Source organism: Thamnophis sirtalis, unplaced genomic scaffold, assembly GCF_051295495.1.
Source record: "Thamnophis sirtalis isolate CommonGarterSnake01/CBP01778 unplaced genomic scaffold, rThaSir2_p1.2 scaffold_2, whole genome shotgun sequence".
NCBI classification, from domain to species: Eukaryota; Metazoa; Chordata; class Lepidosauria; order Squamata; family Natricidae; genus Thamnophis; species Thamnophis sirtalis.
In genome coordinates this window covers 43,302,369-43,320,951 of record NW_028261382.1, presented here as the reverse complement: position 1 = coordinate 43,320,951, position 18,583 = coordinate 43,302,369, and the positions used below count along the sequence as shown (strand labels likewise).

The 18,583-nt window shown below is 45.3% G+C and overlaps 1 protein-coding gene across 3 annotated transcripts in view; it reads right to left on the bottom strand.

Annotated features, from left to right (window-relative positions):
- The window catches only part of EML3 (EMAP like 3), a 49,134-nt gene that overhangs the window by 14,079 nt on the left and 16,472 nt on the right, over positions 1–18,583 (bottom strand). The window contains exons 2-11 of one of the 3 annotated variants that reach the window (XM_087705196.1): positions 15,657–15,839; positions 15,391–15,472; positions 13,342–13,893; positions 11,567–11,674; positions 9,296–9,324; positions 8,628–8,663; positions 6,212–6,335; positions 5,085–5,234; positions 3,307–3,376; positions 1,276–1,386 (exon numbers count right to left, since the gene is read on the bottom strand). In XM_087705196.1, coding sequence (XP_087561322.1) covers positions 1,276–1,386; positions 3,307–3,376; positions 5,085–5,234; positions 6,212–6,335; positions 8,628–8,663; positions 9,296–9,324; positions 11,567–11,674; positions 13,342–13,893; positions 15,391–15,472; positions 15,657–15,839 — 1,445 coding nt within the window. The remainder of the gene's footprint in view (positions 1–1,275; positions 1,387–3,306; positions 3,377–5,084; positions 5,235–6,211; positions 6,336–8,627; positions 8,664–9,295; positions 9,325–11,566; positions 11,675–13,341; positions 13,894–15,390; positions 15,473–15,656; positions 15,840–18,583) is intronic. The other 2 variants (XM_087705197.1, XM_087705198.1) reach the window with 2 other exon arrangements.

Below are 18,583 nucleotides of genomic sequence, written 5' to 3'. Positions count from 1 at the left end.
GAAAGACCTTGGAGGATGGATGAAAAGATGCCATCGAAGGAACAGGCAGATAAGAGGCAGCTGAGCCCACAACTGCCTAATGGTCGGAGAAAAGGGCTCAGAAGGGATCCTCTCTAATTCCCCAGGATGTAAAGGAGGAAGTCTTAGGGAGTCAGGGTTCGAGATCTTGTCCAGGAACAGGCAGTTAAGAGACAGCTGGGCTTACGGCTGCCCAATGGACAGGCTCAGAAGGGACCCTCCCTAATTTCTCAGGCTGTAAAGGAGATGGTGTGAGAAAGACCTTGAGGGATGGATGAAAAGATGCCAAGGGAAGAATTAGATAAGAGATGGCTGAACCCTCAGCTGCATAACGGATGGAGAAAGAGGTTCAGAAGGAACCCTCCCTAGTTTCTTGGACTATAAAGGAGATGGCTGTAATAGTGTGTGAGAAAGACCTTGGGGGATGGATGAAAAGATGCCACAGAAGGCAGATAAGAGACAGCTGAGCCCACAACTGCATAATGGACAGAGAAAAGGGCTCAGAAGGGACCCTCCCTAGTTTCCCAGACTGTAAAGGAGGTGGCTGTAATAGTATGTGTGAAAGACCTTGAGGGCTAGATGAAAAGATGAAGAGAGGTTCAGAAGGGACCCTCCCTAGTTTCTCAGGCTGTAAAGGAGACAGTGGAGATTTCTACTTTCAGATGCGCTAGATTCTATTAATGTAGCTTTAGGCAACTGGCAGATAAGAGGCAGCTGAGCCCTCGGCTGTACAATGGATGGAGAAAGAGGTTCAGAAGGGACCCTCCCTAGTTTCTCAGGCTGTAAAGGAGACAGTGGAGATTTCTACTTTCAGATGCGCTAGATTCTATTAATGTAGCTTTAGGCAACTGGCAGATAAGAGGCAGCTTAGCCCTCAGCTCCACAATGGATGGAGAAAGAGGCTCAGAAGGGACCCTCCCTAGTTTCTCAGGCTGTAAAGGAGACGGGGAGATTTGTACTTTCAGATGCGCTAGATTCTATTAATGTAGCTTTAGGCAACTGGCAGATAAGAGGCAGCTGAGCCCTCGGCTGCACAATGGACTGGCTCAGAAGGGGATTTTATTTTGAGGGGGTTGTAAAAAAGACAAGCTAGAATGTGAGAAAAAAAAACAACTTGGGAGACACGGTGAAGAGATCCTGCCAAGGGTGCAACTCAACACCGCAAGCCAGATTGAGAGGTCCTGCAAAACTGAGGGGGGGGGGGAGAACGAGGTTTATTCTTCCTTTCCAGCCTTCCGTTCAAGTAGAGGGACTTACCGCCGTGGAGAAGGCCAGGGACCCCACGCCTCTCTCGAAGCTGCCCAGACCGATTTGCTGTAAGGTCAAAAGCGTGATGGAGTCCCAGATGTGAACGAAGGGCTGCAGCGGCTGCAGGAAAGACCCCCACCCCCCAAAAAAACCATATTAGCATTTCTGAGCATCAAAGCTTTTCTTTTTAAGATTCTCTCTTATACATAATTTGTTTGGCATCACATAACGATTTCCTTTTTTTTTTTTTTAGCAGATTTGTTTATTATTTTTCCCCTTCTATAACACCTTTCAGTCACTACATCAACATTGTTATGTCATCATACCTGTACATGTATATAATATTTCGCTTCTATATTTGCACACCTTTATACATAGTATAGCTGGCTGATAAAAGGAGTCGTTCTCTGTAGCTCAAATGGTTAACTCCCTGCCTTGGAGGCAATAGAGCACAGGTTCGAATCCCAGTAAGGATATGGCTAGCTGATGAGAGCTAAATAGCTTGAAATAGATCTATACTAGTCTTCCTTTATTTATTTATCAGCACAAATAAAAACACATATATATATATATATATATATATATATATATATATATATATATATATATATATATATATATATATATATATATATATATATATATATATATATATATATAAAAAATAAGGAGTCGAGCCTTGTAGCTCAATGGTTAACACATCTGCCTGAGAGGCAATAGAGCACAGGTTCGATTCCCAACATAGGGTATGGCTAGCTGATGAGAGCTAAATAGCTTGAAATAGATCTATACTAGTCTCCCTTTATTTATTTAGCAGCATAAATATAACATATATATATATATACAAAAAGGCAACAGTAAAAAATATTGGGTTTCTGTCTGGATGGTCTCTTGTGACGAGCCGAAGACAGAGAGTGGAAGTGTGACCTTCCTCCCATATTTGGGCATACCAGGGGTTGTGACTTTATATATATATATATATATATATATATATATATATATATATGTATGTATGTATGTATGTATGTATGTATGTATGTATGTATGTATGTATGTATGTATAATTTTTGGCTTAATTAATTTTATCCTTGTTTTGCAGCCATTTGTATCAATTGTTCCAAATTTCCTAATATTCCAACTCTTCTTTATCTTTTAATTTCAGTGTTAACCATAACCATTTCCAATTGCAGCCCCCTTATTTTTTCCCCACATTTCCATTTTAATTTAAAGTTTTCTTAACATGCAGACGATATAAATGTTTCTCGCCCTTTCGGAAAAACATACCGAATTTACCATTTCATTTTCCATTTGTTATTCTAATTTCTGTAAGTAGCCTATCTCATGAAATTCAGTTTTAGCATAACAAGCATTTTGCTTAATTAGTTATCCACAATTAACAACGTTGTTTTATTTAACTGTATATCATTAGCAATATTAGCATATTTCATTTTTCTAATGCATCTCTTCTTTCCCTTCCTCCTTTCCTAGCCATTTTTACCTCTTGCTCTCCTTAACGTTCCATTTCTCATCAGTTTTCTCTCTGCCCTTCTATTCCTTACTCTTAAGTTCCTTTCCCCCCGCTTTCTTATCCTATTTATATGTATTATATCTTTTCTTCTGGATTTCCCCTATCATTCTTCTATGAATTATTTGAGTTACCCTCCCTAAGATTTCTTTTTGGCTTCCCACTGTTTCTCTCTTTATTTTTTGCGTTTATAGAGACACAAAAACAGCAGAGAGGGGGAAAAAAGGAAAATGCTATCTGCAGCTTGTTCTTGACTTACAACAACTTGTTTCGTGACGGCTCCAAGTTACAACGGCAGCAGTTGGGAGGAGCAACAAAACAGCCATTAAATGAAGCAGCGCTAATGTAAAACTACGGCTGAGCATATCGTCCTTCTTCCTTCGGCTTTCCTTTGCTAAAGGTTGCAGATCGGAAGATTGGGAGTCAAATTGGTTTTTCGTCCCCGTCGTCATGGCAAAACGTCGCTAAGTGAGGACTGGATGTAGCATTCCTGACTCTGCTAACAGTCGGTTTACCTTGCCGTCTTTGTCCACGCCGGACATCTGCCCCGAGGCCACACGAACTCCGTCAGGATGAACCGCAAGGCTACAACAAATGTACAAAATTGGTCTGGGGAAACCCTTGGAAACCTTTTCAAAGTCTATCCGACATCGAAGGAGAAACCAGCAAACTAGCAAGGAGGAGCTAAGTTCAATGTAAAGATGTTATCAATTTTTTATTCTTTTTTCCAATATATTTTAGACTTTTTTTGTTAAAAGATTTATACCGTGTATGGGTTCTGGGAAGTCAGGGGAGGGAAGGCTGGGGGGGGGGGATGAATATTAGGCTTGACGAGGGGTGTTAGATTTTAATGTAATATGATTGCACATGTATATTGTCTTCTCTTATTTTTTTATTTTTATTTTTAAACTAAGATATATTAAGTATATTGATATGGAAGCATAAATACCATCAACATAGAATGGAGTTTGCTCAGAAGCTGAAATACACCAATAAGAGGAAGAGTGGGAAACAGAGGAGAGAAGAAAGATAGGAAGAGAGGGATAGGAGAGAGGGTAAGGGGGGAAGATGAGGAGGATAAGGAGGAGTGGAATGAAGAGAGAGGAGAAGGAGAAAGGAAGGGGAAGTAGAGTAGAAAAGGATGATGGAGGGAAGAAAGGAGGTAGGAGAGAGGCAGAAGAAAGAGGTGTATGGAGAGCAGAAGAGCTAATAAAGGGTTTTTATCTTTCTGGGTGTTGATGACAAGAGAAACTGATGTAATTACTACTTAATACAATAGGATATTGGCTATGTAATAGCATACATTTGATTATATGTTATGAAAGTGGAAAATAAAAAAAGTATATTTAAAAAAAAAAAAGGAGAAACCAGGAGACAAGGAGTTCTAGTCCTGCCTTCGGCAAGAAAGCCGCCTGGGTGACTTTGGCCAATCAACAGGGAGAAGGTGAGCTCTAGTCTCACGTTAGGCATGAAAGCCGGCTGGGTGACTTTGGAAGTCACCAGGAGACAGTGAGTTCTAGTTCCTCATTAGGCATGAAAGCCAGCTGGGTGATTCTGGTCAATCGTCAAGGAGAAGGTGAGTTCTAGTCTCACGTTAGGCATGGAAACCATTTGGATGACTTTGAGCCAATCACCAGGAGACGGTGAGTTCTAGTTCCTCATTAGGTATAACAGCCAGCTGGGTGACTTTATGCCAATCACCAGGAGCCTGCAAGTTCTAGTTCCTCATTAGGCATGAAAGCCAGCTGGGTGATTCTGGTCAATCGTCAAGGAGAAGGTGAGTTCTAGTCTCACGTTAGGCATGGAAACCATTTGGATGACTTTGAGCCAATCACCAGGAGACGGTGAGTTCTAGTTCCTCATTAGGTATAACAGCCAGCTGGGTGACTTTATGCCAATCACCAGGAGCCTGCAAGTTCTAGTTCCTCATTAGGCATGAAAGTCAGCTGGGTGAGGTCAGTTGGGCCAATCACCCAAAGACTGCGAGTTCTAGTTACTCATTAGTCGCGAGAGCCATCTGGGTGGCTTCTGCACCAATCACCAGGGGATGGTGAGTTCTAGTCCTGCCTTGGACAGAAAACTTGAAGACTGGGAGTTCTAGTTCCTCATTAGGCATGAAAGCCATCTGGGTGACTTTGGGCCAATCACCAGAAGCCTGGGAGTTCTAGTTCCTCATTAGGCATGAAAGCCATCTTGGTGGCTCTTGCGCTAATCACTAGGAGCCGGTGAGTTCTAGCCCCGCCTTAGACAGGAAAGCTAACTGGGTGACTCTGCGCTAATCCCACCCACTCACCAGCGCACACAGTCGGTGTGGCGAAGATAGTGGCGCTGGGTGCGCTGCTGGACGTGGTACAGCACCACCACGCAGGCAATGAAGTACACCAGCTCCCCGGATGTTAAGATGTAGAGGTTGGAACGGCAATCCCGACCCCGGTAACCATAGCTGGAGAGGCGTTAAGAAAAAGCGTGTGACCCTTTTACGATGCGTTGGAGCACAACCTAGGCCTGGGGTGTCGAACTCAACCTCCTTGAGGGCCGCATCAGGGATGTCTTTGACCTCAGGGGTTAGCAGGTGGCCGGGGGCGTGGCCAGCCTCCTGCAGCCTTTTGCCAGTAAAACGGAGCTCGGGGAGGGTGTGCGTGGCCCACCTGAGCTCCGTTTTCACTGGCAGAGGCAACAAGTGCCAGTCCTTCACTGCTTCCAGAACGGCCCCATGGGCCAGATCTAAGTACTCCGCAGGCCGGATCTGGTCCCCCCCCCCCCGGGCCTTGAGTTTGACACCCTGCTGTGATCTACCGTATTTTTCAGAGTACAAGATGCACTTTCCTCCCTCAAATGAGGCTGAAAATCTGGGTGCATCTTAAACACTAAATACAGCATTTTTGGCCTCCTGAAACCCCACCCCCTTTGCAAAAATGGCTGTGTATAGCCTTTGGGAGGCTTATAGAGTCTCCTGGGCAGAAATGAGCGAAAAACAGCCAGTTTTTCGCTCAATTTTGCCCCCAGTCTCCAGGAGCACTCTATAAGCCTCCTAAAAGCTATGCATGCCCTTTTTTTGACAAAAAGGGGCCCATTTTCTACTCGTTCCCCCCCCCTCCAGCCCCCAGGAACACTCTATAAGCCTCCTAAAGGCTATGCATGTCCTTTTTGTGAGAAAAAACAGACTCGTTTTCGCGAAAAATGGGCCGTTTTTGGGAAGTCTGCAAGTTCAAAACCTTTTGTAAAAAAAATTGCCTCTTCAAAATCTTTGTGTGTCTTATACTCCGGTGTGTCTTATACTCTGAAAAATACGGTAGGCCGTTCAAAGCTGTTGGGACTGCAATTCCCAGAATGCCACTGTAGCTGAAAGTTGCCTTTCAGGAAACCTAAGTTTGGGGAAAGGGGAAGGACGCCCGGAAACCTTGCGCCTGTGAAGGATACACCCAGTCCAGCTGCAGCTTCTGAGTTGGCAGCTCCATGCGCAAATCTTCATAGTTGTGGAAGTCGGAAGGGATGTACATGGTGATGGGACGTCCACGCAGAAACATCTTGATGGAAAGCCCTTCTGAAGGGAGAAAGGATAGCAATAATAATCATAATAGTACAGAACTTTTTCGCACGAAGCTTCAAAACAATTAACCAGCGGAACGACTTGCCTCCAGAAGTTGTGAATGCTCCAACACTGGAAGTTTCTAAAGAAGAGGTTGGATAACCATTTGTCTGAAGTGGTTTAGGGTTTCATGCCTGAGCAGGGGGCTGGACTAGAAGACCTCCAAGGTCCCTTCCAATGTTTTTATTCTGTTACCCTTCCTTCCTTCCTTCCTTCCTTCTCTCCCTCCCTCCCTCCCTCCTTCCTTCCTCATCACTGGAGGTTTTTAAGATGATATTGGACAGCCATTCCTGCTTGAGTAGGGGGTTGGACTAGAAGACCTCTAAAGTCCCTTCCAGTTCTGTTACTCTGCTTTCCTTCCTTCCTTCCTTCCTTCCTTCCTTCCTTCCTTCCTTCCTTCCTTCCTTCCTTCCTTCCTTCCCCATCACTGGAGGCTTTTAAGAAAAGATTGGAGAACCGTTTGCTTCAAATGGGATTGCGTTTCCTGCCTGAGCAGGGGGTTGGACTAGAAGACCTCCAAGATCCCTTCCAATGCTTTTATTCTGTTACCCTTCCTTCCTTCCTTCCTTCCTTCCTTCCTTCCTTCCTTCCTTCCTTCCCTCCCTCCCTCCCTCCCTCCCTCCTTCCCCATCACTGGAGGCTTTAAAGAAGAGATTGGATAATCATTTGTCTGAAGTGGTTTAGGGTTTCATGCCTGAGCATGGGGTTGGACTAGAAGACCTCCAAGGTCCCTTCCAATGTTTTTATTCTGTTACCCTTCCTTCCTTCCTTCCTTCCTTCCTTCCTTCCTTCCTTCCCTCCCTCCCTTCCTCCCTCCTTCCCCATCACTGGAGGCTTTTAAGAAAAGGTAGGAGAACTGTTTGTCTCAAATGGGATTGAGCAGGGGGTTGGACTAGAAGATCTCCACAAGGCCCTTTTCCAAATCGGTGATTCTATATTCTATTCTATGTTCTATATACATATGTCCACCTTGTTTTGGGGAAAAGATGAGAAGTTGTCCAATGTTGCATCCCAAACCGAAAAGAGAAACGCTCTGTGTGTGTGTGTGTGTGTGTGTGTGTGTGTGTGTGTGTGTGTGTGTGTGTGTGTGTGTCTGTGTGTCCCTGCTCTGCAAAAGAATTCTGGGGTGCTTTTATTTTTATTTTTCAAAGTTAGCTTAAATAAAGCAGGGGAACTGTCCCCAGGTGACAGGGCGGCAGCTCAACTGGCAAAAACTAAGTGAAAGTGAAAGTAAACTAAAGGGTAAAAGTGGCAAAAACTAAGTGAAAGTGAAAGTAACCTAAAGGGTGAAAGTGGCCAAAACTAAGTGAAGTGAAAGTGAAAGCAAACCAAAGGATGAACGTGACAAAAACTAAGTGAAAGTGAAAGCAAACTAAAGGATAAAAGTGACCAAAACTAAGTAAAGTGAAAGTGAAAGTAAACTAAAGGATAAAAGCGGCAAAAACTAAGTAAAGTGAAAGTGAACTAAAGGATAAAAGTGGCAAAAACTAAGGAAAGTGAAAGCAAACCGAAGGATGAAAGTGACAAAAACTAAGTGAAAGTGAAAGCAAACTAAAGGATAAAAGTGACAAAAGCTAAGGAAAGTGAAAGTGAAAGCAAACTAAAGGGTGAAAGTGGCAAAAACTAAGGAAAGTGAAAGTGAAAGTACACTAAAGGATAAAGGTGGCAAAAAGTAAGGAAAGTGAAAGTGAAAGTAAACTAAAGGATAAAAGTGTAAAGTATAACCGGAGGTAAAAATAAAAGGAAAGTAAAATAAATAATTTAAGTATCAAGTGAGGCAAATTAAAATAAGACAGAATGAAACAAAATGAAGTAAAGTAAAATATTATACCGGTAGTTCATGTATAAGGTGAGACCATAAAGTAAAGGTAAAAATGAAAGTAAAAGTAAAAGAATAAAATAATATCTCTTTATGTAGGAAAATAGCCTGTGGGTCAGAGGGCAAAGTTGATTCTTCCTTTCTAACAATAGTCCTCAGATTACAACTGTATGGCCATCTGGAATTTCATGACAGTTTTTGCAGTAGTCTTTAAGCGAACAGCATGGTCGTTAAGCAAATTCGTTGCCTGCAATGGGCATTCTTTGCTGGCAAATATCCCATTTCTGACCAACAACATTGTCAATGGCGGTCGTACGTTGAGGAATACCTTAACAGACCCCCAAGTATCAGGGCCAACCGTCTCCCACCCACCGCTCATTAAACCCACTCCCTGAACCGGCCGGTCCTTTTGGTTATGAGGACCTCACCCAGGTTATAATTCAAACGCCGAGAACTCGTCGGTCCTGTAAGGAAGAACAGAAAGAGACAATTTGGCATTATTTCGGCAGAAATTATTATTATGATGATTATTATACTTTATTCAATAAACATGAAACTCAGCCAACTGAACATTCAAAAATGCATCACGGTTATTTATTTATCGGTGGAAAATGTGTGAACAAATGTAATTTCTAATGTTAGATTTTCCCCCTTACCAGAGGAGTACATTACTTGTGGAGCACATTACTATGGCAATTCCGCTGTGCTGTACAGTAGAAGCCATGTTAAGGCACAACAGGCTGTATCTTAACAGAACACACACCCCGAGTGGGGCGAGGGGTATCTTACCCTCACAGTATTTTTTTCCAGAGAGTAAGTAATCTGTATACCAAGTTCGGTTGAAATTGCAAGAGGCGTTCCAGAGTTTTATGCTGGAACACGCAGACAGAGACACACAGCCATTTATATATATTATATATATATATAGGTTATCAAATTTATTTTCCACTCATCTCAGAGGTTCAGGGGCCTCTGAGTGACCATTGGCAGCCCTGGTCCTTCAGCTTCAGAGGTGGGACCAGCGCCCCTCATCCTGGTCTTTGAGGGGGAAAAAAACACGGAAAATGGAAACACGCAATCACAGCTAGAAACTCACCGGGACTTAAGGTAGGATCCTTCGATCGGCTGCAAGATGAGAAGAGAACATCATTAAGTTTACCGCTTATCCGACATAATTGCTTTCTATTTTGGAATTCTTTCCTTTCTGTTTTCCTGTACGGGTAGTCCTCGACTTACGACGCTTCGCCCAGCGACCGTTCGAAGTGAGAAGGGCACTGAAGAACGTGACTTAAGGCCGGCCCTCGCAACTTACAAACCATCCGAGCGTCCTCACGGGTTACGTGATCAGCATTTGCGACCGTCCTAGGCAGCTTACAATAAGGAAAAGTCAATAGGGGAGCTGGATTCGCTTAATGACTGTACGAGTTACTTAAGTGTAGCAATTCACTTAACAACCGTGGCACAAACGTTGTGAAACCGGGTGCGACTCATTTAATGGCTGCTTTGCTTAAGGATCAAAATTGTGGTCCTCAGTCAAGAACTTGCTTGTATATGGCATTGCTGTCACTTCCTTTTCCTTGCCACAACCTCCCTGCAGGGTAGGCTCAGCTAAGAGAGGAAGAACTGGCTCTAAGTCCTCAGGCTGAGGGGGAATTTGAACTCAAGACTCACCATTTGGAGTCACCACGAGCCACTCTAGTTCTTGGGGATAAGAAATACAATACCATACAATACAATAGCAGAGTTGGAAGGGACCTTGGAGGTCTTCTAGTCCAACCCCCTGCCTAGGCAGGAAACCCTATTCCATTTCAGACAAATGGCCATCCAATATCTTCTTAAAACCCTCCAGTGTTGGGGCATTCACAACTTCTGGAGGCAACTTCTGTTCCCCTGATTAATTGTTCTCACTTTCAGGAAATTTCTCCTGAGTTCTAAGTTGCTTCTCTCCTTGATTAGTTTCCACCCATTGCTTCTTGTCCTGCCCTCAGGTGCCTTGGAGATTAGTTTGACTCCCTCTTCTTTGTGGCAACCCCTGGATATTGGAAGACTGCTATCATGTCTCCCCTAATCCTTCTTTTCAGTAAACTAGACATCCCCAGCAGGAGACCCTACACCATTTCTGACAGAGGGCAGTCCAGTCTCTTCTTGGAAGTCTCCAGGGTTCAAGCTCCCACAACTTCTGAAGGCAACTTCTGTTCCACGGGTTGATTGTTCTCCCCGTCAGGAAATTCCTCCTTATTTTTAGGTTGAATATCTCCTTGACCAGTTTCCATCCATTCTTCCTTGTCTGGCCTTCAAAGGTGCTTTGGAGAATAGCTTGACCCCCTAACTCCTCTCTGTGACAGTCCCTCAAATATTGGAAGATGCTCTCCTGTCTCCCCTTGTCCTTCTCTTCCCTAGACTAACCATGCCCAGTTCCTGCAACCGTTCTTCATATGTTTTAGCCTCCAGTCCCCTCATCCTCTTTGCTGCTCTTCTCTGCACTCTTTCTAGAGTCTCCACATCTTTTTTACATCATGGTGACCAAAACTGGATGCCATATTCCAAGTGTGGCCTTCCCAATGGCCTTATAAAGTGGTATTAACCCTTCACGTGATCTTAATTCTCTCCCTCTGTTGATGCAGCCTAGAACTGTGTTGGCTTTTTTGGCAGCTGCTGCCCACGGCTGGCTCCTATTTAAATGGTGATCCACTAGGACTCCAAGATCCCTCTCACAGTTACTGCTATTGAGCAAGGTCCCACCTATACTGTACCTGTGCATTTCGTTTTTCTTGCCTAAATGTAGAACCGTACTCTTTTCACCACTGAATTTCATTTTATTAGATAGTGCCCAATGTTGAAGTTTGTTAAAATCCTTCTGTATCTTAAGCCTGTCTTCTGGAGTGTTGGCTATTCCAACACTCCAGACGTGTGAGAGACTAGCTTGAAATCCACTCCAACCACAATGGGACTTGAGGGTAAAAGAACAGGCAGTCCTCGTCTTACAGCTACAATCGAGCCCAAAATTTCCATTGCTAAGCAAAGCTTTGCCCCGCTTTGCGACCTTTCTTTGCCACCGTTGTTCAGGGAATCCCTGCAGCTGTTCAGCTAACCACGTGGTCGTTAAGTGAACCTGGCTCCCCCCGCTGCTCCTCAGCAGGTCGCAAAAGGGGACGCTGCGACCGTCGTAAATACGAGTCCGCTGCCCAAGCGTCTGAATTTGGATCACGTTGACCGTGGGGAGGCTGCCACGGTCGTTCAGTGTGGAAAACGGTCATAAGCCATTTCTTTTCAGTGCCGTTGAAACTTCAATTGGTCACTAAATGGAGTGTTGTAAGTCGAGGAAGTACCTGTATTATATGCAAGGGTGGTTTTGTTTTTCTCTCACTTTTCGAGGCTGCTGGACCGGTTAAAAAGATTGGCAGTTGAAGCCGCTTTCTTCTGGAGGTGCTGTTTGGTCTTGGCCAGCTTATCGGAGGAGCTGTTCCTTCGCAGCCTGGAAAGGAAAGAGATCTGACATTATGCAAAGGAAGAGGGGAAAGGAAAAAGGAGGAAAGGAAAGGAAAGGAAGGAAAGGAGGAATAGGAATGGGAAGGAAAGGAGGAATAGGAATGGGAAGCAAAGGAAAGGAAGATAGAGGAAAGGAGAGGAAAGGAAAGGAAAGGAAGGGAGGGGAAGGAAGATAGAGAAAAAGAAGATAGACGAAGGGAAGGGAATGAAAGGGGGAAAAGAGGAAAGGAAAAGAGAGGAAAGGAAAAGAGAGGAAAGGAAAAGAGAGGAAAGGAAAGGAAGATAGAAGAATGGAAGGGAAGGGAATGAAAGGAAAGGAAAACAGGAAAGGAAGGGAGGGGAAGAGGGAGGAAAGAAAGAAAGAGGAAAGGAAGATAGAGGAAAGGAATGGAATAAAAGGAAAGGAAAAGAGAGGAAAGGAAAGGAAGGGAAGGGAGGGGAAGAGGAAGGAAAGGAAGATAGAGGAAAGGAAAGGAAAGGAAGGGAGAGAAGGGGAAGGGGAAGGAAAGGAAGATAGAGGAAAGGAAAGGAAGATAGATGAAGGGAAGGGAATGAAAGGAAGGGAAAAGAGGAAAGGAAAAGAGAGGAAAGGAAGATAGAAGAAGGGAAGGGAATGAAAGGAAAGGAAAACAGGAAAGGAAAAGAAAGGAAGGGAGGGAAAGAGGGAGGAAAGGAAGACAGAGGAAAGGAAAGGAAGATAGAGGAAAGGAAAGGAATAACAGGAAAGGAAAAGAGAGGAAAGGAAAGGAAGGGAAGGAAGATAGAGGAAAGGAAAGGAAAGGAAGGGAAGGGAGGGGAAGAGGAAGATAGAGGAAAGGAAGGGAAGGGAATAAAAGGAAAGGAAACAGGAAAGGAAATCAAGGAAAGGAAGGGAAGGGAAGGGGAAGGAAGATAGAGAAAAGGAAAGGAAAGGAAGGGAGGGGAAGGGGAAAAAAGGAAGATAGAAGAAGGGAAGGGAATGAAAGGAAAGGAAAAGAGGGAATGAAAGGAAAGGGAAGGGAAGGGAAGGAAAAGAAAGAAAAGGAAAGAAGAGATGAGAGGAAAGAGGGGAAGAAAAGAGTAAGATTTAATGCAAAGGAAGAAAGAAAAATTTTAATAGAAAGCGAAGAATCTGATTTGAGTGAAAGGAAGAAGATAAAAAATATCATAAGAGGGAAGACAGATGTAATGCAAAGGAGAAAATTGAAAGAAAAAAACTGGGGTTTAATGCAAATTAGGAAGGGGAAAAAATAAAACAGAAAGGAAAAGAGGTTTGATGGAAAGGAAGAAGGAAAAACGAAATCCAATAGAGAGAGAGAGAGAATATATCTATTGCAGATTGCGTTATACGTTCATAGAAAGGAAAGACTCAGGTTTAACGCAAAGGAAGAAGGAAAAAGAAACGGAGCAAGGAAAGGAAAGAAGAATGCAATGCAAAAGGAAGAGGAAACAAAATAATAGAAATATTCAGATTTCATGCAGGGGGAAAAGGGAAAACAATGATAATAGAAAGGACTACCTCGCAGGGCTGACAATTTCAGGAAATGAATGGACCTCCCTAGATTGTTGACCCCCTCCCCCAACCACAACCGCAAACCTGTATAAATCTGGGGTGAGGGGGGGAAATCAATTTCTCCCATCACAAATATCCCCCACTAACGTTTAGAAACTCACAGCTCCTTTTTGGCGGCCAACACATTCTGAACGCTGGGGATCGGGGAAGCTGGGGTGCTGCTCCCTTCCGAGGGGGGCTCCGGGGTGGGGGAACCCGACCCTGAAGGCTGACCCCCAAGCCGCGACCGCCCTGGGCTTGGAGGTTTGTCCTTAGCGGTATCTGGAGGAGGTTCTCCAACGTCTTGAGCCTCCTGGAGAAGCTGGTTGGAGGTTGGCGCTTCTGGATTCTCCTGAACCGTTTCTAGCTCGGAAGCCGGGTTTTCCGTCTCGGTTAACGGCCCAGAGGAGTTCTTGGCCACTCGGAAGGAGCCACCACCGCCGAGACCTTCAGCCAAGTCCATCTCGCCGACATTTGAGGAGTCCTGAGGGGACTTTCCCCTCGTCGGCAAGGTCTCCTCTGCCTGTTGAAGACCTCCATTGCTAAGTGACGTTCCCCTCTCTCTCCATGGCACCCTTAGGTCCTCTGTTTGCGTCCCGACGCTGATCCTTGGCCTCTTCTCCACTTCCAAGGCCCATTCTTCCTGGCATCCTAATTTGGGGGCGAGGGTCGAACTGTAGACAGAAAAAAAGGATCGTCATTCATTTGGGCTCATGGCTCAGACCTGGAAGCCATCTGTGATATTCGGGCCCTGAGGCCTGCCGCATTTTCTACGTTGGGAAAACGGGAAGAGAGGAATCATACGGCGTCTGGGTGAGATGCAGTCAAAATAACATTCTTTTCTCAGAGAGTCAAGGACACTTTGCCCTGCAGCTGCAATGGTGTGACTGGGAGGCGTCTCCGGTTTTGGACGGCGACTGATTGGATCGTGTGACGGACATGTGGGTGCTGGGCAGGGATTTGAATTTTCACTGGGGTGGGGAAAAGCTGGGAACTTTCAGATTCAGGTTTTCCCAGATGTGCTATGGCAAATCTAGACAGCATCCTAAAAAGCAGAGACATCACCCTGCCAATCAAAAGGGCATCTAGTCAAGGGGGTGGTTTTCCCAGTTGCCATGGAGGGCTGTGAAGGTTGAGCCATAAGGAAGGCTGAGCGCCAAAGAACGGAGGCTTTTGACCGATGGTGCTGGAGAAGACTCCTGCATTGAGTCCCTTGGACGGCAAGGCCATCCAACCAGTCAGTCCTAGAGGAGATCCACCCTGGCTGCTCTTTAGAAGGCCAGATCCTGAAGAGGAAACTCAAAGACTTTGGCCACCTAATGAGAAGGAAGAAGGACTCCCTGGAGAAGAGCCTCATGCTGGGAACGATGGAGGGCAAAAGAAGAAGAAGGGGACTTCTATCTAATCTGTCTGACTGACTGCCTACCTATCTATCAACTTACCTGTCTACCTACCTACATAATTATCTATCTATCTATCATCTATCTATCTATCTATCTATCTATCTATCTATCTATCTATCTATCTATCATCTATCTATCTATCTATCTATCTATCTATCTATCTATCTATCTATCTATCATCTATCTATATCTATCTATCTATCTATCATCTATCTGTCTGTCTGTCTATCTATCATCTATCTATCTATCTATCTATCTATCTATCTATCTATCTATCTATCTATCTATCTATCTATCTATCTATCTATCTCCCACGAGTCCCTTGGACTGCAAGGCCATCCAACTGGTCAGTCCTAGAGGAGATCCACCCTGGCTGCTCTTTAGAAGGCCAAATCCTGCAGAGGAAACTCAAAGACTTTGGCCACCTAATGAGAAGGAAGAAGGACTCCCTGGAGAAGAGCCTCGTGCTGGGAACGATGGAGGGCAAAAGAAGAAGAAGGGGATGGCAGAGAAGGAGGTGGCTGGATGGAGTCACCGAAGCAGTCGGCCTGAGCTTCAATGGTTAAATAACCGTAACCCTAACCCCGGGGAAACTATGATTGTCATAAATATGAGTCAGTCGCCAGGTGTCTGAATTTTGACGTTGCAACAATCCTAAGTGTGAGAAACAGTCCTGTCCCGTTTTTTAAGTACCGTTGTAACTTTGAACGGTCACAAAACGAACCGTCGTACGTCTAGGGCTACCATACATATATTGCGGGAAAGTACCTGGAATTTTTGGAGGCAGCTGGCGGTAGGATCCATTGGGCATCGTTGTTTCCTGGAAGTAGAGCAGTTTCTTTAGCATCTGCTGCAGAGGAATATATATATACTTCAACCCCCAGAATTCCCACTTTGAGACTCGCGGACTTCAACTCCCAGAATTCCTCAGCCAGCCATGCTTGGCTACTTTAAGCCTTGTGGAATTCTGGGAGTTGAAGTCCACGAGTCTTAAAGTGGCCAAGCTTGGAGATCTCTGCTTTACAGCATCTCACCGCCCAACAGGTGCTGTCTGAGCCAAGGGATCTGCTGGTCGTAGGCGTTGAGTCTCCTGATGGCATCGGCTAAGGCCGATTTCACCAGCGTCAGCTCCTCCTCCTGGCTCCGAAGGCGGGAATCGATGTCGACTAGCCAATCCGGGTGAGAGAAGGCCCTGTCGCAGTTCAAGAGGTCCTCACCTAGGATGGAGAAGAAGGGAAGACCATCGTCATCGCCATCCGTAATCCCAGTAATATGTTTAAGGGGCATGCACTAGTTGAGCACAACTAATGACAAGCCCACTCGGTGGCCTAGATAGAGGGGCCTCCAAATTTGACTTCAACTCCCAGAATTCCCCAGACTGAAACTTTAAGATTTATGGACTTCAATTCCCAGAATCCCTCAGCCTCCAACCTTGACTTGTTGACTTCCCAGAATGCCTGTCAGAGACTTTAAGCCTCGTGGACTTCAACTCCCAGAATTCCCCAGCCTCCAACGTTAAGACTTGTGGACTTCCCAGAATCCCTCAGTCAGAAATTTTATGGACTTCAACTCCCAGAATTCCCCAGCCTCCAACGTTAAGACTTGTGGACTTCCCAGAATCCCTCAGCCAGAAACTTTATGGACTTCAACTCCCAGAATTCCCCAGCCTCCAACTTTAAGACTTGTGGACTTCAACTCCCAGAATCCCTCAGCGAGAAATTTTCAAACTTGTGGACTTCAACTCCCAGAATTCTCCTCTTCCAACCTGGTCTGGTTCCCCCCCACCTCTTTGACAGGCTGTCCATCAGCCTGTCAAAAAGCAGACTACTGTTTTTTGAACCTCTGCAGGAGGCCTAGCCAAAACGGGCCATCCTGGAAATAATGGAAAGAGTCCGAGCGATAAAGTCACCATCAAAATATGAATAATAAATGCTGAGGGCACCGTCGAGATTTTCCAGAGAGAGGGACTAAAGTGTCAAGATTTTTCCCCTATGTCAAAACCAAATAAACCTCAAAAAGGCTTTTTCTGGGTTTCCGGACTCCATATTTTTAGCGGATTTGGCCTCCCACCCTAATTTTGGGGAAATTTAGGCAGCTCAACAATTTCCCCATCTGATCCTTATTTACTTCACTTTAATTAATATGTGTGTGTGTGTGTGTGTTGTATTTGTGCTGATAAATAAATAAAGGGAGACTAGTATAGATCTATTTCAAGCTATTTAGCTCTCATCAGCTAGCCATACACCTTACTGGGATTCGAACCTGGGCTGTATTACATATTAGGCAGATGTGTCCACCACTAAGCCACAAGGTTCTCCTCCTTTATCAGCTGAGCCAGGGAAATAGGTATGTATTTAGTGTCACAACCCCTGGTATGCCCAAATACACACACACACACACACACACACACACAAACACACACACACACACACACACCACACACACATAAAATGTTTTTGCAAAAAGCTGCAGCGCCATGCGTCTAATTAACCCAGTGGGCAGAAATGTTCAGATTTCCGGGCCTGTCCTCAAATGCCACCGTCCGCGGAGCAGAGAGGAAGAGGGAGAGGAAAAAGCAGGACTTTGTCTGCAGGGGAATAACAGAAAGTTCCACCCAGTGGGCACTAAATCGGTTTGTTTATCCAGCTGTCTGTTGATGTCTTGGCAGGAAATATTATTTTTCCCCTCAGAGGTATATTTTGCAAAAGTACCATCCATTGCAAACATAGACCCTCTCCCTCTAATCCCGGGCTCCTTAGGGCCCCAACAGGAAGCAGTTGCTGGAGCTAAGCAGCCCCCAGGAGAAAGAGTTGGCAAAACAGCTCAGTTCAAATTGGATCTGGCCGAGAAGGAGGCTCAGCAGAGGCACCTCACTGAGGACTAGGAGCATGGGCTTTCCAAGCAGAGGGAAGACCTGCGGGAGTGCAAGGCCAGGTTCTGGCGCTTGGAGGCTCAGCGGGTTGAGATGGTCAGCCAGTTCCAGGCCGTGATGCAGTCCCACTGGAACGGGGTCCTCCGGCTCTTCCCCACCAGCAGTGCTTCCCTCCAGCCTTCGCCCAAAGCCCCCCACCAGGAGGCTGAAGCAGACCCCAAGTGGGAATTTCTTCCCCCCTCCGACCCCCACAAAAAGACCCTGAAGGGGGAGACTCTCTGCAGCAACACAAGCGTTCATTGCACGTATCCGTCCCAGGGGCCATAATTTGAGGACCCCTGATTGAGTGCAATATCAAAAAGGCAAATAATTTTTCTGTGGACCACCCAAATTTGTCTCACAGAGCACCAGTGGCCCCTGGGATGGATACGTGCAATGAACGCTTGTGTTGCTGCAGAGAGTCTCCCCCTTCGGGGTCTTTTTGTGGGGGTCGGAGGGGGGCAGAAATTCCCACTTGGGGACCACCAGTTGGTGACCGCTGGGTTAAAACCACGGTTAAGCCATCCACGGACAAAGGATGCTTGAAAAAGCTGTGTTTCGAAGCAGGTGTGAATGCAAGCCAACGCATTGAAGCAAAATGGAACAGAATCGGACGTTAGGAATGGAAAAAACACACAAAGAAAATCCGATTAAAGGAAATTGTAGGGCTGGCAATCTGAGAGCTGCAGGAATTCTCGGCTGAAGCTTCCCACCCGTTGAACAATTTGAACCCAATCGGTCAGCTAGACTCAGCTGCCAGGGCCAGGAGGGTCAAGGCGAGCATCGGGGGTCACATACCCAGCATGTGGCAATGGAACAAAAGTCAAGAGAGGTTTGGTTTTTTTTAAATGAAGAAATCTTTGCTCTTTGTCTGCCTGAGCCAAATAATCCAGCCACCCAAATGCGCTTTTAGGAGAAATAAGGCCCCCGCAAACAGACGGGGCTTTGTTTATTTCTCCTTCGCCCACAAACTCTCTTTGCGATGATGTCTGGCAAAGCGTTAAAAAAAAAAGCCATTTCATTCGGTGACCTTCTCACTTCACCCACAGC